Source organism: Corticium candelabrum, chromosome 4 (assembly GCF_963422355.1).
Source record: "Corticium candelabrum chromosome 4, ooCorCand1.1, whole genome shotgun sequence".
Taxonomy (NCBI): domain Eukaryota; kingdom Metazoa; phylum Porifera; class Homoscleromorpha; order Homosclerophorida; family Plakinidae; genus Corticium; species Corticium candelabrum.
In genome coordinates, this window is record NC_085088.1 from 8,839,065 (window position 1) to 8,866,163 (window position 27,099).

The following is a 27,099-nucleotide window of genomic DNA, read 5'->3' on the forward strand; positions in this document are numbered from 1 at the left end:
ACAATCTGGACCTTAGTAGGTAGATCTTCGAGTCTTCTGTAAGGTCCTTGTATTTGGTCAATTTTTCCTCCTTTGCCTGAACATTTGAGTCATGAGGAACAGATACCTCAATAAATCATGCTTTCTTGTCTTGTTTGCTCAATACAATGATATGAATGAAAGGTAGAATTTAACCGGCCACATAGTAGAATTTAACCGACCACACAGTATGTGGTCGGTTAAATTCTACTTTTCATTCTGTTTGTATTGCATGATGATCAAACTGTAAACCAAACTGAAAAGCAACATGGAGGTAGATTACTTTCGCAACACCATCATGTCTATTCTTGTACAGGTCTCATTCTTGCTTACACACACACACACACACACACACACACACACACACACACACACACACACACACACACACACACACACACACACACACACACATGCACGCACGCACGTGCACACGCACACACACAGCATTTTGTGGTAATGGCCTTTCCAAAAATTTCTTTTGGTATCATCTGGTCGCTATAACTTCATCCTGAATAGCAAACACCTGCAATTGTGGTGGGGCTTTCAACGTTTTATGTCTCAGCCAATCAACATACACATCGATCCTTATCATAGTCCACGTGATCCAAGTTTGTCCTCATGATTGTCGTCATTGTCATCATTCGTGAATGATTGCAGCCTGCCAGGGAATCTGAGCAAGACGCTGTGCTAAGACCAAATCTGCGAATAGAAATGATTGCAGAGATTTAAGGTAGAGGCGGTGCGCTAACGCAGAATGTTTTCCGGTACAAGTGTATTAGCAAGCGGGCCTATTTGACAGGGCGTACTATCTAAAAGCATGTATGAAGTTTATGTGCACTGTGTAACGGCTGAATATAGACACTTAGCAAGATTATGTGAAATTTAGTCAACTCAGCTAATAAAGCATTTATGCCTTTGTGAATTCAAGGCACAATAGTTAAAGGAGCATTCCAGAGCTATGTTCTAGCTGCTGGCTCTGCCTTCTCTCGCTAATGGGAAGTCCATACTAACCAAGTTGGGTATCTGTGGGCGCTATCTCAGAGCAAACCCGACAGATGTACGTTAAGAATTTTAGAAACTTTAAAACTGACGGGGCCGTTTCAAGAATTTCATCCTCCAAGTGAAGTGGGTTTTTGCGTGCCATCAGATCACGTGAGCCTTACTGATGCAATCACGTTTCCGGAAATGGTCTCTTTGTTGTTTCCGTTGCTCCAAGAATGGTGGAAACCGTTGTGCTACTTTCTGACTGTCTACAGACTGACCTTCTTTTCGTGCGATTTTTTCTGTCTGGCAACATTTGAGAGGATTGGCGTTTTGTGAAATTCTTTGGTGTTAAAAGCAGTGGCCGCTGTCGTCGATCGTGTTCTAACAGTTTACGAAGCACTCATCCTTACGCAGGAACACTTTCCGTGAACTCCCTCGATCACCACACCTCTCTATTTCGGCTGCGCATTACGCTGCGCACTATAGCTGCGCAGTTCTCTGGAGTGTTTCTTTAAGAGGGCCAAGTTCAAGGTCTATGTATTGTAAACGTTACAAGCAAGCCTTGCAATTTGAATACTTTGTTGAACATGAGACAATTTGGAATCATGTGATTTAACACTGTTTCTAACGGATTGTTTGTAGCATTATTTAGTACAGTTTTAAAACTCATGAAACATTGCATTTGAGTTCAATTGTTATCATTATTTATCGTTCCCGTTACGATTGCTGTTAGATTAGTATTATTAATTATTATGTATTGATTTTATCACACTATTGCTTAATTTTTCATATCATGTTTTGGTTCTTGTTATTCCTGGCAATGACTTTGGATTTGGTAGTGAATTCTTATATACGATATACGTACGGACTTATGTGTGTATTTGTGTGTTGCTAGGAGCTAATTGATCATCGCATGGTGGTTTGCAAACGAACAGTTAATGGTTATGATTACAAACGATTCCAGATTATTTCTGTTTTTCAAGGTATTTTGTGTAGATGTGCTGCATACAGTGGACTTTGTGCATCCTAGTGGGCAGTGTATGTTTCGAACTTGTGAACAGGAGAAGGGGAAAGTCATTTTTCAATTGGTAAGTACAGTGCACTGCATCAATGGATGTAAGGTTGTGAATCTACAAGGATTTTGAGAATTTATGAGTTATTGAAACAGCAAGAATTGGGGAAATTAATTGTAGTTAAGATTATCTAAATTTAAAGAACAATGGTAAAGGAATAGAATATGAAATTTGTTTAATAATCATTACTGTTTAGCAATGTGTTATCCATAACAGGGTTCTAGCCAGGACTTTAAGCCTACCATCACTAACTCTAGTTAAGTTACCATGCCTTGAACTCTCTAACAAGGGTTGGTAGAAGCGATGTAACTGAAACTTACTGAATAGCAACAGATCTTCTAGTCCATTTGTATGAGAACCAAATTCAACTGCTGTAATTACAATCGTCCAGAGATTCATCCACTGTGGCGTAACTAACGTTAGTTTTCTGTTGTACGGAAACCACCCAAACCTAGGTAAGCAATATGTATACTAGTATTTGGCACATCCTATGAGCCAAACTTCTGAAGTTGTCTATGCCATATGAGCAAGATTACCAGTGTGATGCCACATCTCAAGCAGATGTGTGACAATGTGGAAGAGATTCATAGAATGGTGGAAGAAAGCTATGGAGAGAACCCAGAGTGCCAATGTAGAGCCTGCTCTTTACGGAAGATGTGGTTGGCAACCACAGCATAATGATACTCCCACATAGGGTTACACCAGTAGTCTACTTTTGTCAGACCATCACAGTATGATTGCTAGATGAGGCAATGTTCAGTTTGACACTCGATTTTTTGGTCCTAAATTTGCAGAAAGTGGGACTATGAGTCTCTATTGGGCATCTTATGTGCTCCAGTGGACCATTGTGATATTCTCAAAGCTTAACAGTCCATACTACAGTTCTCCACCAATGAAAAGGATGGCTTGCCGGTAGAAACCAGTGTCGTGAGTGATGACACGTTCCAAGCTGAGGTAAGTTGCTGGACAGGCTGTCATCTCACCAGAGGCTGCTCTAGATCAAGCTGTCTGAATTATCTCTGTCACAATTGCAGCATTGTGATGATTTGTTTCAACTTTGCACATGGCTAGCAACTAGTTGTGAGTGTGAGCACTTAATTAGTGCTATGGGCAAAATATAGGCAGCATTGTGGTCCACTGGGTTGGGGAAGGTTTTCTGATCTAGCACTCTTTCACGTTCATTATCAACGTCTGTGGACCACAGGAAAGTCATCCTTAGATTCCAGTGATTTATCAGCCAGGCTCGAAATATTGTTAGTTAACTGGTGTTTGTAACGTTGTTAGTAAGTTAACTTACCTGGTGTTTGTTTTACTTGACAGTGACAAATGACACTGTATCTTTACAAAAACTGTATACACAAGTAGCTGTAATATACATATACAACTGTTATTTTCACAGTAGACTTATTGTCAACTATGCTGTCATTATGTTTGTAGTCATGCTTACCCAAATATGCTAGAGTTACGTATACATCTTTATTCTTAGCCTCTTTGTCTTTTTACAAAAATCATGCCTTTCAATGTTGCTGGAAACCACCTCTTGCACTCCACTAGTTACACCACTGATCTAGACTATTCATTGGGAACAGATTGGTTGCATAGAAGCTCCTAAAGTAAAGTGTCAGGTGACACTCAAAGGAATGGGACCACCATGTTTGATGGTACATGATGATGCTGGTGTCTTTGAGCAAGTCTTTCAAACAGATATGTAAAGCATTTTTGCATGTGGGGCAGAAGTTGTATGACCAGTATTACTGTCTTGCTGAGAAACCACCTGTGGACATCAAAGAGACCAGATCACTTTATAAATGGCTCAAGGCAGCAATTCTTCTTGCTTTCACTTGTTTAAGGACTGGTCGCTGCTGCGTAAGGCCACTCATTTGAGAGTATGTACCATGAACACAACATGACAGTCCTACTTGCCACAGGGTGGTGAAGACTCAGAGGCGGTTGACAATGTTACAGGCTGTACATATCAATAGACTACACACAGTGACACAAGAAGGTGGCTACCATCATCCACTGAGACATTTGTTGTCACTTTGGGCTTGTAGTGAAGTGCAGATAGTGATATGGACATCTTCCTGATAGGCTTGTGGAGATGGAAGACATTACTATGGTATGGCATACAACCATCACTCTTTTTATTGACTCAGCTGTTTTGCTAATGATAACACTGCTAGGAGACGTGCTGAGGAGTTGATGAAGTGCGATGAAATAGGCTGTGTACATGGTCTTAACAGACCACAAACAGAGCTTTGAATGCCTCAGATTATCAACTCGTAAAAGTAAGCTGATCTGTAGTCATGATGTGATATGCCTCTGGCAAGAGTCACCAGCAGAAATTTCTGCTTACATTCTTCAACTTCATAATTCCATAACAGTACATCATGAAGAACACCGACATGCCAACAACTGTTGTTAGCCGTTTAGATGTGGTAGCATTGGGTGGTGAACTGTTGACAGTGATGAAACTAATCTTGTCAACATCTTGTGTGTTTAATGGAGATTGATCATAGGGCGTGTTTGATTTGCAGTTCTAGAACTGAAAATGAGGGCGTGTCGTGTCAGAACTGTTGTAACCGTCAGAACCAGAACAAAATCGAACGAAAAATTTGCTTTGTGAACCGGAACTGCTAATTCTAACCAAAATAATGTCAACGCCTACTACGGCATCAGCTACCGATCCATCGACTACCAGAGCGACTTCAGCTAACAGCGCCTCTTGTTGACCTTGTGATGGACGCCAATCTTTCTCAAAACAGATCGATAGAGTGTACGAACTACCAGTATTGCAGTTTACAAATAGTGCACCATCACTCTTCCGGGACTTTGCAAAAAAGAGGTGTGTCAGTCATAGCCTCGAACTTCCAGACCAGAAAGCGTGTCGTCAGTGCTAGCAGTTCCAGCTCCTTGGACAGAACTGTTGGAATCAGTTCAAAACAGTTCCAGAACTAAAATTGAATGCGAGTTCTAGCTGGAACTGCCGGAACTGCAAATCGAACGCGCTCATAGTCTGTTAGCTAGGTACACGGTTGTGTTTAACTTGTGTTATTGCATTGCATCAGACAGGGGCATATATAAAGCAAGTTATAGCCAGACAGGTTTATGCGTGTTAGTAGGTGGGGCAATGTAGTGCACTATGGGAGGAGAGTGGGACAATCTTAGCCAATGAGAGTTATAATGACATTGAACCAGGTCTAATTTCTAAAACGTACACAGGAGCTACATTGTACAGTACCTTCAACTGATATCCAGAGAATGCAAGGTCGATGCACAAACTACTGCCATGAGAAGGAATTTATGACTTATTGAATTATCTATACCTTAGAACAGAAATTAACGTCATTGATGGTCAGGCAAAAGTGCAGTTTTAAAAATATGTCAGGCCATGGCCGAAATGGTCACACTGGTCACTGTGCCAAGTCATGTATTGTGGCACATGGCAATTGTAACTCCACCATCTGAAATTCCTGCAAGTGTTACAGCAACTGCCTCTTAAATGGGCCTTTACAAACACGATGAAACACACCTTAAAGATGCCTGCTCACGATTCATTTATCATGCTATAAGAAAGTTGTTTCACTGTGTATTTGCGTAGGGTACAGCAGACCCTGGACGAGCTGTAAAAGTTGCACAACTAGTGTAAGTTTGACTTTGCACATATTATAGATTAGTAATGTTAAAATTACTGAATGACTGTCTATTGCAGAGAAAAGGAAGTTGCTGGAATTGATATCAACATGGGGTGCCCCAAGAAGTTCTCAGTTGAGGTATAGAGAGAGTGACAGAAAACCAGCTGGATGTTGCTGGAATGTTGAGTAGAAGATTGTGGGCAGCTATGAATCTTGTGTTACTTGTAGGGTGGAATGGGAGCAGCATTGTTGACAAATCCAGATAAAGTTCAGGAAATTGTCTCAGCGCTAGTGAAATCAGTATCGATACCAGTTAGCTGTAAGATTAGGATTTTGCCAACTGTAAGTCATCTTATTTTACCAATTTGATTGGAGCTGTGCTATTGTTCAATTGGTGTAGATTGACGAAACTGTTGCATTGGCAAAAGTAATAGAAGGTGCTGGGGCTGCTGCTTTGGCAGTGCACGGAAGGTCAATGTTGATTTAGATATTGATATTGCTATTAACGGAAGCATGCTTGTCATTATGTTTAGACTTATTTCTGAACGACCTCAACACAAAGTTCATATTGATCACATTAAAGCAGTTGCTGAGAATATCTCGATCCCTGTTATTGCAAAGTAGAATGTCCACTAGTTATTGTCTTTGCCCAGTTGTGAATATGTACTTTTTACATTAGTGGTGGCTCTGTTGATCATATCAATGAGTACGCAGACATTGAAACATACAGACAAGTGACAGGTCTGCTCTGTCAAAGTTCATAAAAGGTATAAATTGCAATGGTGACATTGTTAGGTGCTTCATCAGTAATGATTGCTAGAGCTGCTCAATGGAACGTATCGATTTTTAGGTGCACTTTGTTGTAAAATAAATGTGTTTCTTTGCTGAATGTCAATGTTTGACAGAAAAGAGGGTCTTCTACCAGTGAATGAAGTTGCTAAGGCTTTTTTGCATTATGTGAGAGCACTGAAGTAATCTTGCATTTAAAGTGAGAGACATATACTTTTATGTCAATGCTGTCAGGCTGTCCAGTACAACTCTCACTATGCAAACGTGAAGTATTGTCTAGCTCAATTATTGCGCATAAGTCTTGAATCGTCAGAGGGTAAAAGGTTACTGTCTGCTCACAGCTTGAAAGAGATTTGGTATTGCCATACTTCAATATGCAGGCAATGTAGTCAAAGATGGTAGGAATGAAGTGGTTGATTCTTTTGGTGCAGTGCAATCTGGGAGCTTTCTGACTATTATGATGAAGTTGAAAAGACTTTATGTGCTCAAGAAAAGGAGCTTTTGATTGACAGAGATGTGAGTCACCAGACTTTGTGTCAAGGAAAGAATGTTGGTACCATGATATTTCTAGTGTGTTCCTCTTGGCAACAGCTGCAAGAAACCTCGGCTGGATGCAGATGATTCTGAGTATGATATCTGCGAGTTACCTGTTCGATGTACCAAAATTGAAATAAACTGCAAGGAACCACCTAAGACTCAACTCTACTGTTGGACAGTGTATGAGCAGCTGATTGTATTGATTGCATACAATAGTGTTTGCATTTGTGTTTGAGGACAGAAGACACAGAATGAAGACTCCATTCTATCAAACGGTATTATTACAGCTTTAATACTTTTATACGTGTCTATCACATTGTAGTTACATGTTAATATTGAATTCAATACATAGATGTTGTGAGTTTTAGTTATTCAGATGACGAAATGAAATACGTTTTAGTCACAAATGTGATAGTAGGATAATGGTTGTTTGTTACAGCATGGAGTGTTGAATTTTCTCATGATGAGGGCGTTGTTCTTTTAATGATAAAACCGAGCTGTTAGTTTTCACATTTTTCTTTTTGGTCTTGTTTGGTTTTTGCATTGTCATTTTGTCTTTGTTATTGCTTTGCTTTAATTAAAGTATATAATAATGTGTGTATGATGAATACCTCAGCACAATCATGTCATTAGTGTACCTATAGGCGAGTTGATGTAACTAATTAATAACACTCACAAACCACAATTTGTTATTAGTGACTCATGAATTAGAATATGCATTAGAAACTAAAGGCCATGACTGGCATGGAAATGCTCTATTCAGACTTTTTGCATATGAGTCATTGCTTAGACAGTGTGCGAAATAACGGTCGGACATCGGACATTTACCGACCGAACGAAGCATTTGTCCGGCCATTCCTGATTTCGCCGGACATTTTGTCCGGTGGAGTAGCGGCAGGTGTGGAATTCCGTATGAGCAACCCACATCCTCGCACATCCCAATGTTATGTCAACAACCGCAGTTTCCGCACAAAACAAACGCAATCAGCCACGCGTTATACGGCTAGAGCTGAACGGGTATTTTGTTAAATCGCGGATGTGGGCGCTCTAGTACACACGCTGGGTCTCCGAGGTGCGCAACAAAAATGCAGTGGACAGCCACATGGCAGGATAGGAAACTCAGAGATACTTGCGTGTAATGTTTTCTGTAGGGGCTATAAGAACCTGAAGATGATTAGGTTGATAGGATAGCAAGAAGTCCTTGAACTAAAAACCTGTCATTAGCGTAGTGCATGTTCTTAATAAGCTTGGAACGATTGCAGTTTCCACGTCTAGAGGTATGGCGCATATGCGGACGAATATGACGTCCCTAAACTCACTGGGTAGGACATTGAAAGTCTGTTTCTCTCTTCATTGCTATCTCAAACAATGGCCACTTTTTAGTCAGTCTTTTTTAGTAATTTGTCAGGTGGGTTGTACTAATTACATGCCTTTGACTCTTTTATCAAAGGCATGCAACATCAAAGTGTCATCTAGAGCCATGAAACCTAGCACTTGGTCAGGCATCCTCGAGCTAACTGCGGTGGCAAGTGTCCTTTATCAACCTGTTCGTGCAGTGTATTCCAAGAGATTTGGTTTGGCAACACGAATACATGGACACATGTACTGACCTTGAATTACTGCGGCAACCCATGATAATTGTCATAAATTGATCCACTACAGCAACCATCAACTAGATCTGAATGGGGAAACATATGCCTCCACCCAGACCACTTTGTTCCTTGTGCTGGTATATCCAGTGTGGTGGACTCAGATGTTGGAAAAAGATGTGGTGTGATCAGTGTGTGTACACGTTCGCTTGAACATGTCATTGCTACACTCCTCGAGGAGGTGTTGCAAGGTCTTTACTCCCAAGCAGGTGTCCATTGGACCCGGCAAGAATGTATATCACCCTTGTGGTTGAAACTTTTGGTCTTTGGTTGTCTCACAGCCTCGACATTTCAAAATCAATTGCACGGAGATCAGCACTGCATAACCACCTGACTGTTAGCCAAGCCACCTCACACCTCCATCAACAGTTGTCCATCAAAGATGGCTTTATAATTCTAAGATAGTTTTAGAGATACTTGCGTTTGAGAGTAGGGAAGATATTTTGGGGTTAATTTGAGATAGTTATGTTGGGGTTGAGAAACTATAGTAGAATAGAGAAAATGTATTGATAAGAAATATATATATATATATATATATATATGATGAATTGTAAGTGATAAGTAGTATTTGCCAGGATTGGAATGTCCGACCAGACATTTCTAATGTCCGGCAAATTTTAAATTGACAGGACATGACGTCCAGTGGTCAGTCAAAAACTATTTCGCACACTGTTGCTATGGAGACAATGTCAGACTATGACTCTGTTGATGCACTGCTGCTTGACATCAACAGAATCAAAATGCACACATCAAACAATTCTTCATATAAAGTCATTATTAATGTGAAAACTGTATTTGTCATCAACCTTGTCTAGCAGTCAGCAGTCAAGTCTGAGAAAGTTTAGGTGATGCACGAAGCAGCATGCAGTCAAATCATGCTGCTTATGTATGAATATTATCTTGAGAGCTGATAAAATGTCAAGTATCTATCATAATGTACTGGATAGACTGTAATATTATACGTAGTAGTGTAGTAAAGTAAGCTTTTCCCAAACACAGATTAAAGATCGTGCCTTTATTCACTGACAGGTGTCTCGGGAAAGTGATCGCCAGTTCAAGTCAACTGTTACTGTTGGGGATAAGAAATATTCTTCCAGTTTATGGTTAGATATCGTTTTTAATACTGAATATTGTGTATGTTCTGTATCTTCACTGCAGGTGTAAGAGCAAGAAACTAGCTGAACAATCTGCAGCAACAGTTTGTCTAACAATGAACTTACAGGTGACTAAAACATAACAGCCAGGGAAGATAAGGTGCCATTGTAATGATAAACTCAATAATTGTTTGCATTACTTGATAATATGTCCACCAATACAATTTACTTATATTCAGAGTGTATTGGGCATCTTGTTACCCTAGTGGGTTGACCTACTCTCAGATAAACGGACCAAGGTATTCAAAGACAACCTTGCCAAATTATTTCAAATCTCTCTAAAACAGGCATAAGAATCCAGGAACAATGTACAGTTAGACTGGCTCTATTCATTGTCCTGGAGCATGTAACCAAGCAGAATTGAGCCAGCCCCTTACGTGATGTAGTTTGGTACAATTGTGTCTGTCTAGACTGTTTGAATGTGTTAATTTGTCTAGTCAGCAAACAGTAGTTCTCTCTTTATACTGTTTGTTTTTGTTGCTATAATTGTCTTCAACATGATTTGACTGTTAGTAAATCAAAGGCTGGAAAAATGCTAACTAATGTGTCATAATGTGCATATCTTTTCAACCAGTTAGTAGTTTCCTATGCCTTTATGATGATTGTTGATGTATGTAATTGAGTAAGAATGACTGCTGACATCCATCAAGTCCAACCTCACATAAATACTTGTACCATCTAAATTGTTATCATGAATATAGATGTCACACGTGTAAACACAACATGAGTAGCTAATGTTACACCCTTGAACGGGGCGTAGTCACAGTTGTGCTATAAAGATGGGATCCTAAACAAAGAGATTTCAATTAATTAGTAAATTCATCAAGTGAATTCATAGTCATTAGCAACCTGTATCAGAGAAGTACGTAACTGTCATTTCAGTAGCTGACAACTGGAATGCTGTGTATCCTCCATGATCTGAGAGCAGATCATTTGGTCCATAATGGAAACGGAGAGAGCCGTTTGGTATACTATCCTAGAGGTTACAGAACATGCACAATAGAAAAGAGGTAATATATAGTTAAAGGTACTTTATGCTTGATGGATGGGTCAGTCAGGTGACCAGCACCACTGAGGTAGTAGTTGACAGTACTATTTTCCTCACGAATGTGTTGCAAATTGTGGTCATGACCACAAAGGTACCTACAACAGTGACTGATTAAAGCCGCCAATGATACACAAACACTGACTCTAAAGGTGCAGGGTCACCGTCGGACATGCGCACTTGAGCCGATCTCAAGTGAGGTAGCTTTTGCATTGTAGCTATTATACGTAACATATGTTCAAGTGTCTGGCAAGAAAACCAGTTTCGATCACCAGTAAACCCTTCAAATGCTGTTCGTATGTTGAGCGTGCACAAATGTCAACAGACAAAACTACTGCAAAACTGGCTATTTAGGTGTCGATTGAGAGGCAGGGCAGTAGTGTAAGCTTTAAACAATACAAATTCTTGGTGCTCACTGTCAACTGAGTGTGCTTGGTTATTCTGAGATGCAACATACAGGAACGTGACGCATGCTTTCTGGTCACGTGCAGAGCGTAAGGAGCTCCGATCTGGCTCGAAGTGCAAGGGTGCTTGTCGAATTTTACCGAAACTGCAGTGTAGCAACCTCAGTTTGAGGCTTTAGAAGAAAACTTCTGAGACTAAATCTAAAAAGCCTAGAATTCACCTACCAGAGTCACAGACTAACGCAACGTATACTTCAACGTCTTGATCGTTCCAATTCAGGCTATAGAGAGACTTCAGTCAGCTTTGCCTTCGGTGCAAATTAGAGCGTCTAAGTCCTCGCGGTTACTGAGTGCTTGAAAAGTGCACCCTTTTCAAAGGGATGCAGTGCGCATGTCCGACCATGACCCTGCACCTTTACTTTAATTAACGTTTCCCTAATTCATTCAGTCAATATCTGTCCTAATGTATAGCAACATTCTTTGTGCTACCATTGACGTTTGCAAATGCTTCTTACGCAGTCACGTTGTATTTCTCTAACAGCGGCCTGAGCTGTGCAACCAGTACATTCGTTGGTCCATGTTCTGCTATTGACCACACAGGGTAATGACCAGCAACAATTAACCATGTTGCGTTAGATGTCTTCAGAGTTGATTCAATCCATTCCCATTGGTCGCTGGCTGCTGAGATAGATTCAGGACCACCAGGAGGCAATGAATGGTCAAAAGGGTCTGTAAGACCAGCAAGTTGCACTGTGTCAATAAAAACCAGTTGAAGTGTAGCATTGCTGTCTCCAATAGACAGTACCTACAGAATCAAATTTGTGCATTGTAGTAAGACATCACATTACCACATGCTTTCATTTCTATGTTTTAAGAAAGGAAGCTGACTTGGGGTACACACTATTAAGGTTGACTTGGTGGCTAAGGTGCTCTCTAGAGCAGCCAAACTACAAAGCCTTGCATTGCTAGCCACCCATCTAAGCAACAAATAAAGTTGACCAATTTTCAATTTACATGTATTTCCAAACAAAATGAAACTGAAAACAAAAATAAATGTGCTGTTTTTCAAATACGCATGGCCTTATGCATTTCATGTATTGACATCACAATTGCAATTTGTGTTGTTTTCGTTGTTCAGATATTTTAAAGTTTCTATAAAATGGCAAAATTTCAATAACCTTAATTTGGGGATATACAGTGACCGACACAATTAGAGATCCACCTAGGTAAATCTAGTGCACGTGACCACAACCGTAAATTAAAAGTTTATGTAAGTTCTGCTTCACTACTCTTGCATTTGACTTCTGCAAATCTAGAGTACTAGCAACACATTTCTTTGGTTGGTTTAGGCTTTTCCTGAACTTTTCATAGGCATAAGAGCGAGAATGGGTCACTTGCTGCCTAGCTGACTGAAACAGTAGACTAAAAGGCTTTGCTTTCTTTGAGATGTGTTGTGGCTTTTGTAAATGTAGGTTTAAGTTTATTGTGACTATAATGACATTAAAAATAATGGTTCAGTACTTAGTGGCCTTTTCGTTTGCTCTCTGGACTGCTGCAGTCCTCATGGGAACACACGCTATCAAGTTTTCGACCATGTCTTGGGGAATTCCCATCTATAAGCGTCCCGTATTGCTTCCCAGAGTCGTTCTTGTGTTGCAAGATGGTGCTGATTAGCGGTGACCTTCAACCAGTGCCACAGGTTTTCATTTGGATTGGCATCGCGTCACTTCAGCTGAAAAACAACATGCGCTTTCAGTCTTCGAGTGCCCAAGTGCTGGTGTGCTACCACCCACTCACGAACGACATGGGCGTCAATGTGGCTTCTTGCAAGGTTGACACGCACAAACACCTTTTTTCTGAGATGACGAACAATGGATCTCTCAATTAGGGACTTGCCTGTTGCAGTAGCAAAGTGTCCGCTCAGCTGCCTCGCGACATAGCTTTCTGTCAGCAATGGTGAATCTCTGTAACAATCGATCATCTCGTGCAATCATCGTTTTCTTTCTCCTGGCCGTTTCCTGTAATCGCTCCTGCCCTCAGATGACCTCTTCAGACACTTTTGAACTGACCCTCGTGATTTTTCAACAGATGTTGCAGTAATGCGTTGGGAAAAGCCATTTTCGTGTTGGGCTTCGATTTTGCCGCAAGTTTCTGGACTAAGTTGCAGACCATGCAGCCTGTGGCAAGGACAGGAAACAGCACAAAATTGTCACGACCAAACCAGAAAACAGCTCAATGAATAGGCTGTGCAGCATGCTAGTTTTACACATAGACCATTTGGTGCCCCCACTAAAACAGCTGATTTTTTCAGCGGCACTCAAATCTTCAACCGTCTTGCAACAAACCGAAAGTCGGTCTTTCCTTTGTCTAGAGTAACGTTGACAGAGAACATCAGAAATTTTCATAAGAATTGGGCTAAACAGTCCATAGACTATTCGTAAAACAAGAAACAGACATTGCTCAAGCCCTGAGACGACTGTTTGCATGTGCTTGACTCCTGTGATGTCTTGAAAGGTCTTTTGTTGTTTTGCAAAGTATTAAGCTGCTTGTCTCTCTAAATCAAGGCTGTCAAAGTAGTCAGACTTTGGCACAACCCATTGGCGTCGGTTGTTGCCGTTCTCATCACGTGATTCCTTTGAAAATACAGAAATCAACCCCATACTAGACATCGCTGATAGCTAGTTGAAAAACTACAAAGACCAGCTGTGTCGAAAACAGCTTGACCAACCTGAGTATCTAAACCCTTGTTATCATTTTATTTAATTAACTTCCGCAATAAAATGGGTTTATATTTTGTACTCTATCACACATGCTAGGTGGATCTAGAACCTTGTGTTTCAACTAGAATGTTCAAATTGTCTCTCATGTAATCTGTGAGCATTTAGCTATGAGACTTTACACTTGCAACCTATTATGCCCACTGACGTTAATGTATGGTTCTATTGGTTAATAGATCATAAATCAGTCACACAGCACAGTAGAATTAAGCCAATGAAAGATCTTTTATAAAGCCATCGCATACCTTCTCATCAAGAGATGGAATTATGTGCTCAAACATAAATCATCAGCTGCACAACTCATAGCACAAACACATCAATGCTGGCCAACATGTTCTCGAATTCTGCTGTTTCAAAGTAGGACAATGGCAGCTTTCTTTAGCAATGCAGTGTATTAAAACCTCTTTCCAGCTAGGAAACGGTTATACCTGCTAGTAAACCAACTTCCAATCTGTCATAATTGGACCCATGACTCAGTGTTCTAGCCAAGACCATCTTTCCTCAATAGACGGTCGGAGAAGTTTCCAGTTAGGTGAGCAGTAAAGCAAGTGTGGTTACTGCTAAAGAGGTACAAGTGCTAAAAGGATGTAAGTGCCACTATAGAAGGATCACATTGGAAAGTATTAAATATATGTATATTTGCCTAGGCTAATTATCGAGGAGAAAGCCTCGAAAAGACCGAGGTCAATAAACTAGATATCGTCGACCCTACCATGCATTAACCTATTTGTTGCATGTTTAACATCCTACTGTAATTAAAGTTCATAGATTATTCAAGCTGAATTAGAGTGGTTGTGTATTGCAATGACTGCTAAATTTTATGTCAAACAACCACATTTTGACAGCTGTGAAGTGTTGTTGACGTGCATGTCAGCCCCATAAGGCCACGTGCTCAAAACGTATTAGTACAGTACATTATCCACATGTTTTGCCAGCATGATGTCGGATCAGAAAGAAGACCGTAAGACGCGTTGGTTTCAAAAAGCATGCCACTAGTATTAGCCAGCTTGACAGCAGATTTGCAGAAAAGACAAGTACAGCAAGGGTACAATTTCCAAGAACACTGCCTGCAACAGTTGGGTAATGCGAATATTTGAAGCATGGACAAGTAAACAAGGATGCTCCACAAGAAGAGCAGGTACCGACAGACAGACTTTCTCTCATCGAAGGATTCACAACTAGATGCAGCCAAACCACAGACGGATTGTCAAAAGTCTGTTACATTTACGTTGAGCACATCCAAAAATCAGTGGTGGACTAAGTGATTTACGGCATCCCAAAAAAAAGTCACAAGGTAAATTATAGTTCCAACGTGACTCTGTAAGGTAATAGCATTTTGTGGTTTGTGGTTTATCAGATACGCTAATGAAGAAGCTGGTGACAGTTGCAACCTAAAATTTTGGATCTCTCTATCTAAGTAAGTTGCCAGCAGGATTTTCCTGAGAAGCCTTCTATTATAAACCTTTGTTATCTACACCTTCATTTGGTCCTTGGTATTCAAAGCAAGTAATCGGTCATAACACTTTGGCTACAATGATGAAAGTGATGACAGCTGAAGCTGGTCTTCCAGTTCGAATCAACCACGCTCTTGAGCTACTAGTGCGACAAGGCTGTTTCAAGCGGGAGTTCCTGAACATGTCATTCAAGGCAGAACCGGCCACTAAACCCTGCAAGCACTGAGATAATATCAAGAGCCATCTGAATAGCAGCAAATGGCAGTGTGCAAAGTTTTGGATAATGGCCATGCGCACACAGATTACACTGATGCAAAAGTCAAGAAGTCGGGAGAGACACAAAGTAGTCCAGGTTGAACAGCCGTCTGAAACAGAAAGAGAGAATCCATTTGTCATTTCTGACTGCGTCTTTACAAACTGTAGTACTGTGAACATTATTATTGGTAAAGAATAAGCTTGTAATCTAAAATAGGTACGCCCATGTATTGATTGCTAGTTTGTTGTTTTTGATATCTTTTTGCTTTAGGTTAGTTGTGTTTTATGTCAGTAAGCAGTATACAGATATTGACAGGTCAATAAACGTTTATTGACCAGTAAATATACAACATGCGGTTGGGGTGCTATGGTAGGAGTGTAATATAAGGAGAAAAAGAATCCTAGCAACGGCAGAATAAACACCCAAACATGCAACAAATACACATATCTGGGGTAAAATTAACACATACTCAGGATAGGTGATTGGCCAAGCCATCTCCTTTTTGTGTTCGGGAGATTGTGAGTGTTAGGTTAATCAAAGGCAGATCTTCAAAATAGTGAAACTCTGATTCACCTACTGATACTGCCTTGACCTCTTAGTTATTTTCCCCATTTGGAAAAGAATGTATGGAACTCAATGACGACTAGAGAAGTACTTAGAGACCATATTGTGTAGAAACAGAAACATGTATTATCAAATATGTGCTGTATAAATGTAAGAGACCATGTAGAATCCAGTACATCTTGTTCAATTTCAAGAAGGTAAGTGGAGGCATATCCTTACAAAATACTTATTGTTGGCTGGTCAACAAAATCAGCATCAGTTGACTCTAAAACCTGGGTATTACCTGTAACTCTGTGGTTGACGTCATCGTTTCTCAAGATGGTGGCACATGTGTTACACTTTATGATTTTTCTCCATATGCAGTGCTCGAAATAGCGGTCGGACATCGGACATTTTCGAACACTTTTGTTGTTTGTCCGATCACCAAGAAGAACGTTCGGACAACATGTCAAACTTTAGAACGCAACTGTAGACCTGCTGTAAAGGAGCACTACTGTCTTGCTCTCAAGGCTTGATTTATCATTTTCCACTACAACTAGCTGCATAATGAGCGTCTATTCGTTTGCCGCATGTTTCCGAAGTCTTACTCAGTGATCGCCGCTCTTCATTTGATAATTGAACTATAATTACTAGGCCACAGGTGCGGCTAACTGTAATCGACGTGTTTCATTTCTACATCAAAAGATTCATTGTAAGATTAGTGTTTATCGTATATGGGACCAGGGTTAGTCAGAAGAGATACACATGAGTTACTAGTAGTATACCCCAACCGGTCTTGTAAAACGGATTCCTGAGTCACGTGATGTACTGATATGCATGGCGTTCTCCAACTATGTCGTAACTGGTCTGCTGCGAACTTCAATCTTGTCGCTTTTCAATTTTATAGTATGTACAGTATCCTAGAGATTTACAGAGGCTAGTCTCTGTTCGCACTGACTTTGCTCCCGAAGTCAGTAATGATGCAGCTGTAATTGTTTACCACACGCAGATGTTAAGTGATATCCAAAACTGTCCATTAGAGGTCATATTACAACAGAATGAGGTTATGTAAATGTAAAACAATCTGTGGGAGACCTTTTTAGTCTGACTTCTATCTCAAACTCTGTTGACTTGTGGATACTTAGTACTGTTTATAGACCATAACTGGTCTTCCTATGGCTGGACTGCTTTAAAATGTCTTGTCTAGTGTCGTTGTATTATTGAAGAAATTATTCCCACTGTTGTGTCTTTCTAGAATGGCAAAAAATTGCCTCAGCTTTTGTGATACCTTACTGAACTTCTGTGCTCATGTAGCTGTTGACTGTTTATGGATATCATAAGGCATGGTGACACTGATCTTTTGCACTCATCATGTTAAATTTGGCTGCCTTTTTTATTAACGCTCGTTATACCAAACAAATTAAAATTAGGTTTTGATGCTCCTGAGTAAGTTAGTTACGATGGAAAATATGCTTGAACCAATTCTAGCTGTGAAGTCCAATCAATTTAAAATTTTAGTCTTGCATAGCCAGCCCCTCCCCTTTTAATATCAAAAAGGAGGGGATAACTCTTGATATCAAAAGGGGAGGGGGATGACTTTTGATATCAAAAGGGGAGGGGCTGCCTACGTGAGACTATGTCCGGACAACGTTGAAACCTTACTTCGAGCACTGCATATGTATAGTGCTTTGGCAAAAATAAATTTCAGTAAAAGGGTCATCACAATGACAGTTCAATTTGCAATTCGTGAGAGTTCCCCTTTAAGGCAGGCAGGGCACCCAGGGCATGTGCACATTGCTGTCTGAGGTGCTTTCCCTTCACCTATACCCGATCTCCATTCCTTTCGAAACCAAAGAATTACCAGAATGGCGATGTAATGTTCTGTTTCAAAGCAAGGTCTGAGGACATGACAATGTAATGATAAGGCTTTATTCTCAGCTGCTTGGACTACTACTAGGGCTGCTTTCCATAGGCGTAGGGGAACCTCAGGGCACTGGAGGCATGTGGCACCTCAATTTTTGAGCTGTGATTAAGAAATTACTAGCTCAGACTATCGGAAACTTTGGAAAGCTTCAAATGATTTGCAGATATACAAGAATTAAGGGCAGATGTAAAGATGTAAGATTAGACTGACGTGACACTCTTAGTTTACTGTTTTCTTTGCTGTGTTACATGCATGCATCTGTATGAATATATTCGGTCTAGTTCTTGTTCAATGCCACATCCTCCTAGGCAAATTTATGCCCTTGACCAAAACAAGGTTCCTATGCCATTGCTTTCCAAGTGATTTATGTGTAAAAAGCGTGAGTGTCAAAAACAGAAGTGATTCACTTGTGAGACATGCTCATGATGCAGGTTGTTGCCATGTGACTGAGGTGTCCAAACACGAGTGTGATTGATTCACTTGTAAAACATGTGTGCCATCAGCTATTCTTAGAATGCCCAGACCTTACCTCACGTAAAATACAATAGCAATGCTGTACTTGTAAACCCAACTAAGCATTTGCAACATCATTAAAAGTGATATTTCCTGACATTGATATTGTCCAAACTATAATGACCCTATTTTGGCTTGTATTATTCAATGCTAATGTAAGAGGTAACACAGTAAAGTGTGCACCCTGGCAAAATAATTCAACTAAACTATTATAGCGTAAAACATGTCACTGACAACAACCAGACCTAGCTGTTTTCGCCAAATTTTTTGGCCACATAATAGGCATAGTAAAGACTTACTATTTCCAGTAGTACTGTACTGCCATTAATGACAGTTGTATAGACTGTTGTAACAAACCACTATTTGATATCTATATATAAAGGAAAGCCGCGTGGTGTGTGTGTGTGTGGTTGTGTGTGTGTGTGTGTGTGTGTGTGTGTGTGTGTGTGTGTGTGTGTGTGTGTGGTTGTGTGTGTGTGTGGTTGTGTGTGGTGTGGTTGTGTGTGTGGTGTGGTTGTGTGTGTGTGTGTGTGTGTGTGTGTGTGTGTGTGTGTGTGTGTGTGTGTGTGAATCAGGATAAAAGAATGGCGAGTCCAATCAGCACCGAATTTGGCTCTCGCACGCCGAATCCACAGAGCTCGAAAGTGAAGCTGTTGTAGTCTTCCGTACACTTCTCCCGCAACAACACGATTTCCGGCCGACAGAACCCACCTCCGCTTGCGCCCGAATGCCTCCGTAACGCCTTGTTGGATCTCCACTGAATTTAGACTGACCTCAGACAGTACGCATGGAGCATGTCGATTGTTGCGGGCGATGTCGGGAAACGGACGATATATTTTTGTTGATATCCGGGTCTTAAAAATACGGCCACAGTTGTTTGCCCGTCTACGCCCGTCGAATAGCACCGCGTTTGATATACCTGTTCCTCAAAACACTAGCAACACACGTCATCGAAGTGACGACATTCAGTGGGACTGTCAAAATGGTGAGAGTCAGCACGAGTCGTGACTTGGTTATCTAGGGGGAACGGATCAGGTAGCCTCGAACTTCCAGACCAGAGAGCGCGCAAACTCTAGTCTAGACCAAGTCGATACTAAAATGATTTCGGAAATAGCCTTCTAAGCTAATCAGCTCCTTACAACCGGACTGTCGGTTGTAAATTCTGATTGGTTTACAAATAATTGGATGCTAAGTGCACTAACGCTGATTGCGCGTGTGTGGAAGACTCTGGTGCACGCACACATCTTAGTTTTAGTTTCAGCTTCAGTTTTTCGATATTTTCAAGCTTGCGGTGACAGGACATGCACAGCAGCGTCACTAGACCATCACCTTTGACAACTGGTCGAGCGGTACAGTCTTGTCAGTCGAGCGGTTAGACTAGCTAGCGGTCTGCAGAAGAATCGAAGAGTTGTCGTTTCATGCTGTCTACCAAGATATTACCGCAAACATGGCAGACGTCTCTTCTTTGTTCGTGAGATCTCATGGCATTTACAAATGATATGTTGATCTAGGTAAAACGATCCTACGCTGTTAGACTACCATTTAGCATCGCTTTTGATAAGTACTTCCGAAATCATTTTAGTATCGACTTGGTCCAGACTAGAGTTCGCACGCTTCGTGCGCTCTCTGGTCTGGAAATTCGAGGCTATGGATCAGGGTGAGTGGCATGAGACTTCCAGTTCTGCTGCTCGGATATATTTCCGGACGGGATTCATGTCGAATAGATGCCAAGTTCGATACACCTGTTCCTCGCAACGCAGCAAGGTCTTCCAAGTAACGCGGCTTGCAAGTCAAATGGCTTCAACCAATCACTAATCCAATCAACGGGATTTTTGGAAACAGGACACTCCCTTATATTTTCTTTGTCTTCAACGGGATACTAGCTACATAACAATCAGAACGGGATACCATTGACCTGGATATAACTCTGAACAAAATTCTTCATGAGAATTCTGTCAGGCTCATAATTCTTCAGAGATACACTGCATAATAAATTAGAACTGGATACTCATGTGCAACAACATATAAATTTGCATACATTGGGATACTCGATTCTTGCTAATTTCTCAGAACGAAGTAAAAATGCATGTGAACTCATGCAACAACAGAATTTGCATACAAAGACTTTTAAGTTAATCATTAAACTAATTAACTTTATGAGAATTCTGTCAGGGGCTGCTAATTCTGTGATCATTCACAAAACAATTTGCCTGATTCCAGAAACTTACTAACCATTAGTAATATTAATATTTAGTCTGCCCGTGCGAAGAACAGGATAGTGAGCTTATATAAACTGTAACAAAATTATATATACGATTATGTAACTTCTATGGTAATTCCTCTTAATTAATTAATGCATCAGGCGAAGCCAGTCAATGTAACTTTAGTAATATTATACAGTAGAGCACTAACCTCTGTGTAGTAATAATTAGGTAGATACCATCTATCACTATGGTTGGTGTAATCAATCTCAGCTGATGCATTTCCATAGTGGTCATGATTTCCCAAGACCATATACCAGCGAGACTGCAGTGACTTTGCAGTAAACACATCCTGCGTACAAAGCAATACAACATTCAGCAGCAATCTTGCCAACAATCTGTACATTTAATTTTACAACAAGTCATGTACCAACAATTCCACTATCAGGCAACTGAATTGATCACCTGGTTAATTATAATTACCACTTCCACATCACTTTCAATCACATTATAGCTGCCCACACTAGACGTACAGTACTGTCACACCGAATTACCCACGACCAAGAACTCTGTGCATATGTTATTATCTTCTACAGTACACACAACTGGCAACCATGCTCGTGCATGTGACAAACCAGGAAATAGTTTGCTACCCGTAGCTATTTTTCCGTTTCGTTCTTTCTTCCTCCCAAGAAAGTGCAAATAGTTGTTTCAATTTTCTTCACCAATACGCTCGCGTGTATCATAATTCTGATTGCTCATACTGTAGCTGAATCTACGCGTAGACATGCAGTCATGCGACAAACCTCAAATGTGTTCTTGAAGCGTGAGTCTGATACATCTTTAACACCATAATAGTAGAAGTTGTCCCCGAGAGCAACAGTAAAGTTTGACTGCAAACTTGTTGCTGTCTCTGCCATCGCCTTTCCGACTAGCAATTCCGCATGAGTTGTGAACGGATTTGTCCCTTTTCCACCCCAGTCTCCCAGAGCAACAAAAGCAAGACTATTGGACCCTGAACGACAACGGACAACGAGTGCAAAAGCGAGTGAAACATAAGCAGCTAACTTCATTGCCAGACTGCTCTACGACGACGTCGACTGCACGGGACTACGTGGTCACATGATAGGCCTACGCGTAGGTGTGGCGTCATGCGAGAAGCCCGGGGTCGCCCCTTTTTGACTTCCCTTGGGAGACTGAAGCCTGGTTCACAATATACCTCGCGTCAAAGGAGGCCGTTTCCGACGCGACGCGACGTGTTGGATAGGATTTTTTCCTATTCCAGCGCGTCGCGACGCGAGGTGTATTGTGAACCAAGTTTGAGACAGAGCTGAGCAATACATCATCCCTACATTGCGCCATTTTCTAGACCTTAGAAAATGGTGCTATGCCAGGATGATCCTCAAGCTATCGGTGTGACTCTGGGTGTAGCCAACGACCGACCAACCATGCGCGCTAGCTCTAGAGGTTGCTAAACACTTTTAGCTAATTACTAATACGCATACATGTATCTAATATATAAAGCTCAAACTGTCTGTCTGTCTCTGTGTGTGTTCGCGTTTGGCGGCTACATCTTCTGTCCGTTCGCAGCCGACATCGGCACGCACAGGGAAAGGTTTGCGTAAAAAAATTAAAAAAATTATGCACAGGGTCCCCTTTCGAGGGGTCGATCCCCGCGTAAAATTTCTCGACGACGCAAACGCTACACATTCCTGTTCATTCGAACACATGCCCACACCAGTCCTGTGTAGGCTGTATGCATCGTCGGCCTTCGCAAAGCTTCGAGCAATCGAATATCTATTGCCGACGAAACTTACTCTTCTAGCGCTTTCGTTTCTCTCCAAATTCTGATTGCATTTGCACCGAATCCAACCTACACGTTTTCTGCAGCAAGCGCTACACGGGGAGTGTGTCGATTTCGATCGAAACAAGGGCGAAGAGCAAGATTCGAATTCATTCAGCACATCCGGGACCTCGCAACAAATTGCACTTGACGTGTCCACAGACCTATCCTTACACTACAGTATCTTGCCCGTACGAAGGACGGGCCATGTATACTAGTATCTAATATATAAAGCTCAAACTGTCTGTGTGTGTGTGTGTGTGTGTGTGTGTGTGTGTGTGTTCGCGTTTGGCGGCCACGTCTTTTGTCCGTTCGCAACCGAAATCGGCACGCACACTCGGCGCTCACAGGAGAAGGTTTGCGTAAAAAATTAAAAACATGATGCACCGGGTCCCCTCTAGAGGGGTCGACCCCCGCGTAAAATTTCTCGATGACGCAAACGCTGCACATTCCAGTTCATTCGAACACACGCCCACACCAGTCCTGTGTAGATTGTATGCATCGTCGTCCTTCGCAAAGCTTCGAACGATCGAATATCTCTTGCCAACGAAACTTACTCTTCTAGCGCTTTCGTTTCTTTCCAAATTCCGATTGCATTTGCACCGAATCCAACTTACACGTTTTCTGCAGCAAGCGCTACACGGGGAGTGTGTCGATTTCTATCGAAACAAGCGCGAAGAGCAAGATTCGAATTCATTCAGCACATCCGGGACCTCGCAACAAAAATTGCACGTGACGTGTCCACAGACCTATCTTTACACTACAGTATCTTGCCCGTAAGAAGGACGGGCCATGGATTCTAGTATATATATATATATATATATATATATATATATATATATATATATATATATATATATATATATATATATATATATATATATATGATGGCATGTCCACTGATAACAGTGATGACTCTCTTTAGTGTCCTCTGTGTCTCTGGTGGGATTTAACACCTGCTTTTGAACGGCATTCCTTTCCACAAGATTGGCAAACAAATGACTTGTTGGTAGGAACAATTTGTTCTTTCCGTTTCTGACGTTGAGCTTGAAGATGTCTAATAGGATTTTCTTCAAACTGTTGGAGTGATGAATGGCAGAGAGATCTCCAGTTTGTTCTATCACTGGATAGTTTCTCAAAATGCAGGAAGTCAATCCCACAAAATTTCATATTAGCCTTGATAGAATCTTTATAACGTAATTTAGGACCACCTTGATGATGATGGCCCTGTTCCAGTTGACCAAAAAGGAGTTGTTTGGGAATTCTATCATTAGGCATTCGAGACATGTGACCAGCCCAGCGAAATTGGCATTTCATAACAAAAAGATTCAATGCCACTGATGTTACAACGAGATAACACTTCTGTGTTGGGTATATAGTCAGTCCACTGGATTCCACATATGCGGCGAAGACATCGCAGATGAAAACTCTCCAAACTTTTGAGGTTACGACGAAGAAGGGTCCATGACTCGCATCCGTACAATAGAACTGATAAGACTACTGCTTTGTAAACTGCAACCTTCGTGGTCAGTTTGATTTCATGCCTTTGCCAGAGTCTGTTGTACAATTTACCAAAAGCAGCAATGGCCTTTGATATCCTATGAGAGACATCTGCATCAACAGTTGCATCATTCGAAAGGAAACTACCCAAATACTTGAAATTGCTGACATAAGACAATGGGTGATCACCAATCATAACTGGAGGAGGGTTATAGTTTGAGCCTGGACGTGGTTGAAAAAGCACTTCTGTCTTTTTCAAGCTGATACTCAAGCCAAAACGTTTAGTTGATCTGTCTAAACAGTTGACAATGTGTTGAATGTCTTCATATGTGTGACCAACTAATGCGCAATCGTCAGCAAGCAAGAGTTCTCTCAGTAGACTCTTAGAAACCTTTGTTTTGGCTTGTAAGCGCCTGAGATTGAATGCACCTCCAGTAGTTCTAAACTCAACTCGAACACCCTCTCGGATGTTCTTGAAGGCATCATTTAAAACCACGGAAAACAAAATGCTAAAAAGAGTAGGTGCTAGAACGCAGCCCTGTTTCACTCCGTTGTTTACTGCAAACATTTCTGACTTTGACCCATCCTCGACAACACAAGCCATCATACCAGTATGAAAGGCTTTGATTAGATTCACAATCTTAACCGTGCAGCCAAGCCTCAAAAGGACTTTCCATAAGCCAGTTCTATCAACCCGAGTCAAACGCTTTGACCAAGTCAATAAAGACCATAAATAGATCCATGTGCTGTTCACGACACTTTTCTTGAAGCTGCCTGGCTGAAAAGATCATGTCGGACGTACCACGACCAGAACGAAAACCACATTGGCTTTCAGGAAGGATACTCTCTGAAAAGTTTGAGACAAGACGATCAAGAAGAACTCTGGCCATAATTTTGCCAGCAACAGACAACAAAGAGATCCCACAGTGATTGTTGCAGTCAGATTGACTACCGTTTTTCTTGTATAGATGGATTATGTTGGCATCTTTAAAGTTCTGGGGTACATCTTCGAGTTCCCAGTATAGACGAATGAAATCACCTAGTTTGAACAACAGCAGTTCTCCTCCATGTTGAAAAATTTCAGCAGGTAGGCCATCAGCACCAGGAGATCTATTCCTTGACATTTTCCTGATAGCTTTATTTATCTCATTGGTAGATGGTGGTTCACAAGCTACAACTAGATCAGGCTGTTCATCAATGCTGTCAATAGCTTCTTGTGAAATAAATGTTGGATGATTCAAGATGCTTGCAAAATGCTGACCTCAACGAGTCAAAATTTCTCGTCGTCCATAGAGAAGCCTGGAGTTGTCAACAGATTGTAGAGGTGCGATTGTCTTTACACTTGGCCCAAAAACCTCTTTTAGGCCTTGATAGAAGCCACTAGAGTTATGCTGGTCAGGAGCTAACTGAAGCTGTTCTGCCTTCTGTAACCACCATTTGTTCTTCATCACAGAGAGCCTAGCTCTTGCTGCTTTTCTTGCATGATGGTAGGCATCAGCAGTGCTTTGATTGCGTTTATCTGATAACCAGACATGATGCAAGCGATGCATATCATCAAGGAGATGGCTGATGACAGTGTCATTTTGATCAAACCAATCCTGGTGCTTCCTATTAGGCTTGCCAAGTAGTTCATAAGAACCGTTGTGAACAACTGAGTGTAAACTTGACCATAATTAATGCATCCAGGTTGCTGGCTGAATCATAAGATGGAATATACAATTCTTGCAGCTTTGTGGTGAGTTCGTTTGTCAGCCGGAAGACTGGTAGAGGGATCATTTAGCTGGCTGACATTCAATTTTCTAAATCTCTGGCAAGACTGGTGAGAAACAGTTTTCTTGACAGAAAGTGAAAGCTTACTACGCACCAATCTATGGTCAGAAAAGACTGAGGCAGAAGCTCCCCGCATGACTCTAGTGTAACGAACATCACTGATATCTCTCTGATGAATAATAATGAAGTCTATCTGGTGCCAATGCTTTGATCTAGGATGCATCCAGGTGGTCTTGTACTTGGTTTTCTGTTGAAACAGTGTGTTGGTGATTACAAGCTGGTACGTAGAACAAAGTGACAACAAAAGTGACCCATTACTGTTCTCTCTTCCAATGCCGTGTTTACCAAGCACATTTTCCATGTGCAATGATTGCTACCAACTCGAGCATTGAAATCACCTAGGACGAGCAGTTTGTCCTTCTTTGGCACAGCACCAATAATGTTACTCAAATCATCATAGAATTTCTCTTTGATTTCTTCGGAGGCGTTCATCGTTGGAGCATATGAACTGACCAAGGTTAGAAATTGACCACCAGAAAGAGGTAGGCGAAGTGTCATTAAACGATCATTTATTCCCCTTGGTAGGTTGTCGAGACTACCCACCAAGGAGGATTTGACAGCAAAACCTACACCCGATTGTCGTGTCGCATTTGAAGGGCATCCTTTCCAAAAGAATGTGTAACCTGTACCGACTTCCTCAAGTTTTCCTTCATCCAACAGATGGGTTTCAATTAAAGCAACAATATCAATGTCATAGCGACGAAATTCCTTTGCCAGAATGGCTGTTTTACGTTCCATTTGCTGTTGCGTGTCCAGAAGCGAGCAAACATTCCAACAGGCAACAGCGAGGTTATGCTTCACTTTATTTCGACCGCAATATTGGATGCCCAACCAACCGCGGTAAGCTGGTAGGGACAAAGAGGGTGAGCTTTGTTTAGGCCACCTTTTCTAGGCCCTTCCTCGAGTGAGGTGGGCAGTGCTATCACTAAATAGTGCTGCCCAGCCATACCAGCAGGACCGAGTGTGA

The 27,099-nt window shown here is 41.3% G+C and overlaps 3 protein-coding genes across 5 annotated transcripts; 1 reads left to right on the top strand and 2 right to left on the bottom strand.

Annotated features, from left to right (window-relative positions):
* The first annotated feature begins 1,615 nt into the window (after nt 1-1,615).
* Nucleotides 1,616-16,127, top strand: LOC134179131 (tRNA-dihydrouridine(20) synthase [NAD(P)+]-like). Of its 3 annotated transcripts, XR_009969798.1 has the most exons (18): nt 1,616-1,946; nt 2,002-2,093; nt 5,680-5,723; nt 5,791-5,851; nt 5,942-6,055; nt 6,114-6,184; nt 6,247-6,333; nt 6,393-6,454; nt 6,509-6,563; nt 6,619-6,670; nt 6,737-6,858; nt 6,934-7,018; nt 7,074-7,219; nt 7,281-7,314; nt 9,718-9,791; nt 9,847-9,942; nt 15,004-15,362; nt 15,426-16,127. XR_009969798.1 is itself a non-coding variant. In XM_062646023.1 (17 exons), the coding sequence occupies exons 1-16, from the start codon at nt 1,919-1,921 to the stop codon at nt 9,923-9,925; spliced, it is 1,206 nt and encodes a 401-aa protein (XP_062502007.1). In that variant the 5' UTR covers nt 1,616-1,918; the 3' UTR covers nt 9,926-9,942; nt 15,004-16,127. The 3 variants fall into 3 exon arrangements, 2 of the variants coding, with proteins under 2 accessions (XP_062502007.1, XP_062502006.1); XM_062646023.1 differs by having other exon boundaries at nt 15,004-16,127; XM_062646022.1 differs by lacking the exons at nt 15,004-15,362; nt 15,426-16,127 and adding an exon at nt 10,022-10,129.
* Nucleotides 10,490-22,073, bottom strand: LOC134179132 (tartrate-resistant acid phosphatase type 5-like). The gene is made up of 6 exons (XM_062646024.1): nt 21,766-22,073; nt 21,171-21,311; nt 11,807-12,096; nt 10,874-10,985; nt 10,692-10,818; nt 10,490-10,629 (listed from the first exon to the last, which is right to left on the bottom strand). The coding sequence occupies exons 1-6, from the start codon at nt 22,030-22,032 to the stop codon at nt 10,580-10,582; spliced, it is 987 nt and encodes a 328-aa protein (XP_062502008.1). The 5' UTR covers nt 22,033-22,073; the 3' UTR covers nt 10,490-10,579.
* Nucleotides 22,074-22,361: 288 nt separating this feature from the next.
* On the bottom strand, nt 22,362-24,927 carry LOC134178577 (uncharacterized). Its single transcript, XM_062645448.1, has 2 exons — nt 24,450-24,927; nt 22,362-22,420 (listed from the first exon to the last, which is right to left on the bottom strand). Exons 1-2 carry the CDS (start codon nt 24,907-24,909, stop codon nt 22,362-22,364), a joined length of 519 nt encoding a protein of 172 aa, XP_062501432.1. The 5' UTR covers nt 24,910-24,927.
* Between the last annotated feature and the right edge of the window lie 2,172 nt (nt 24,928-27,099).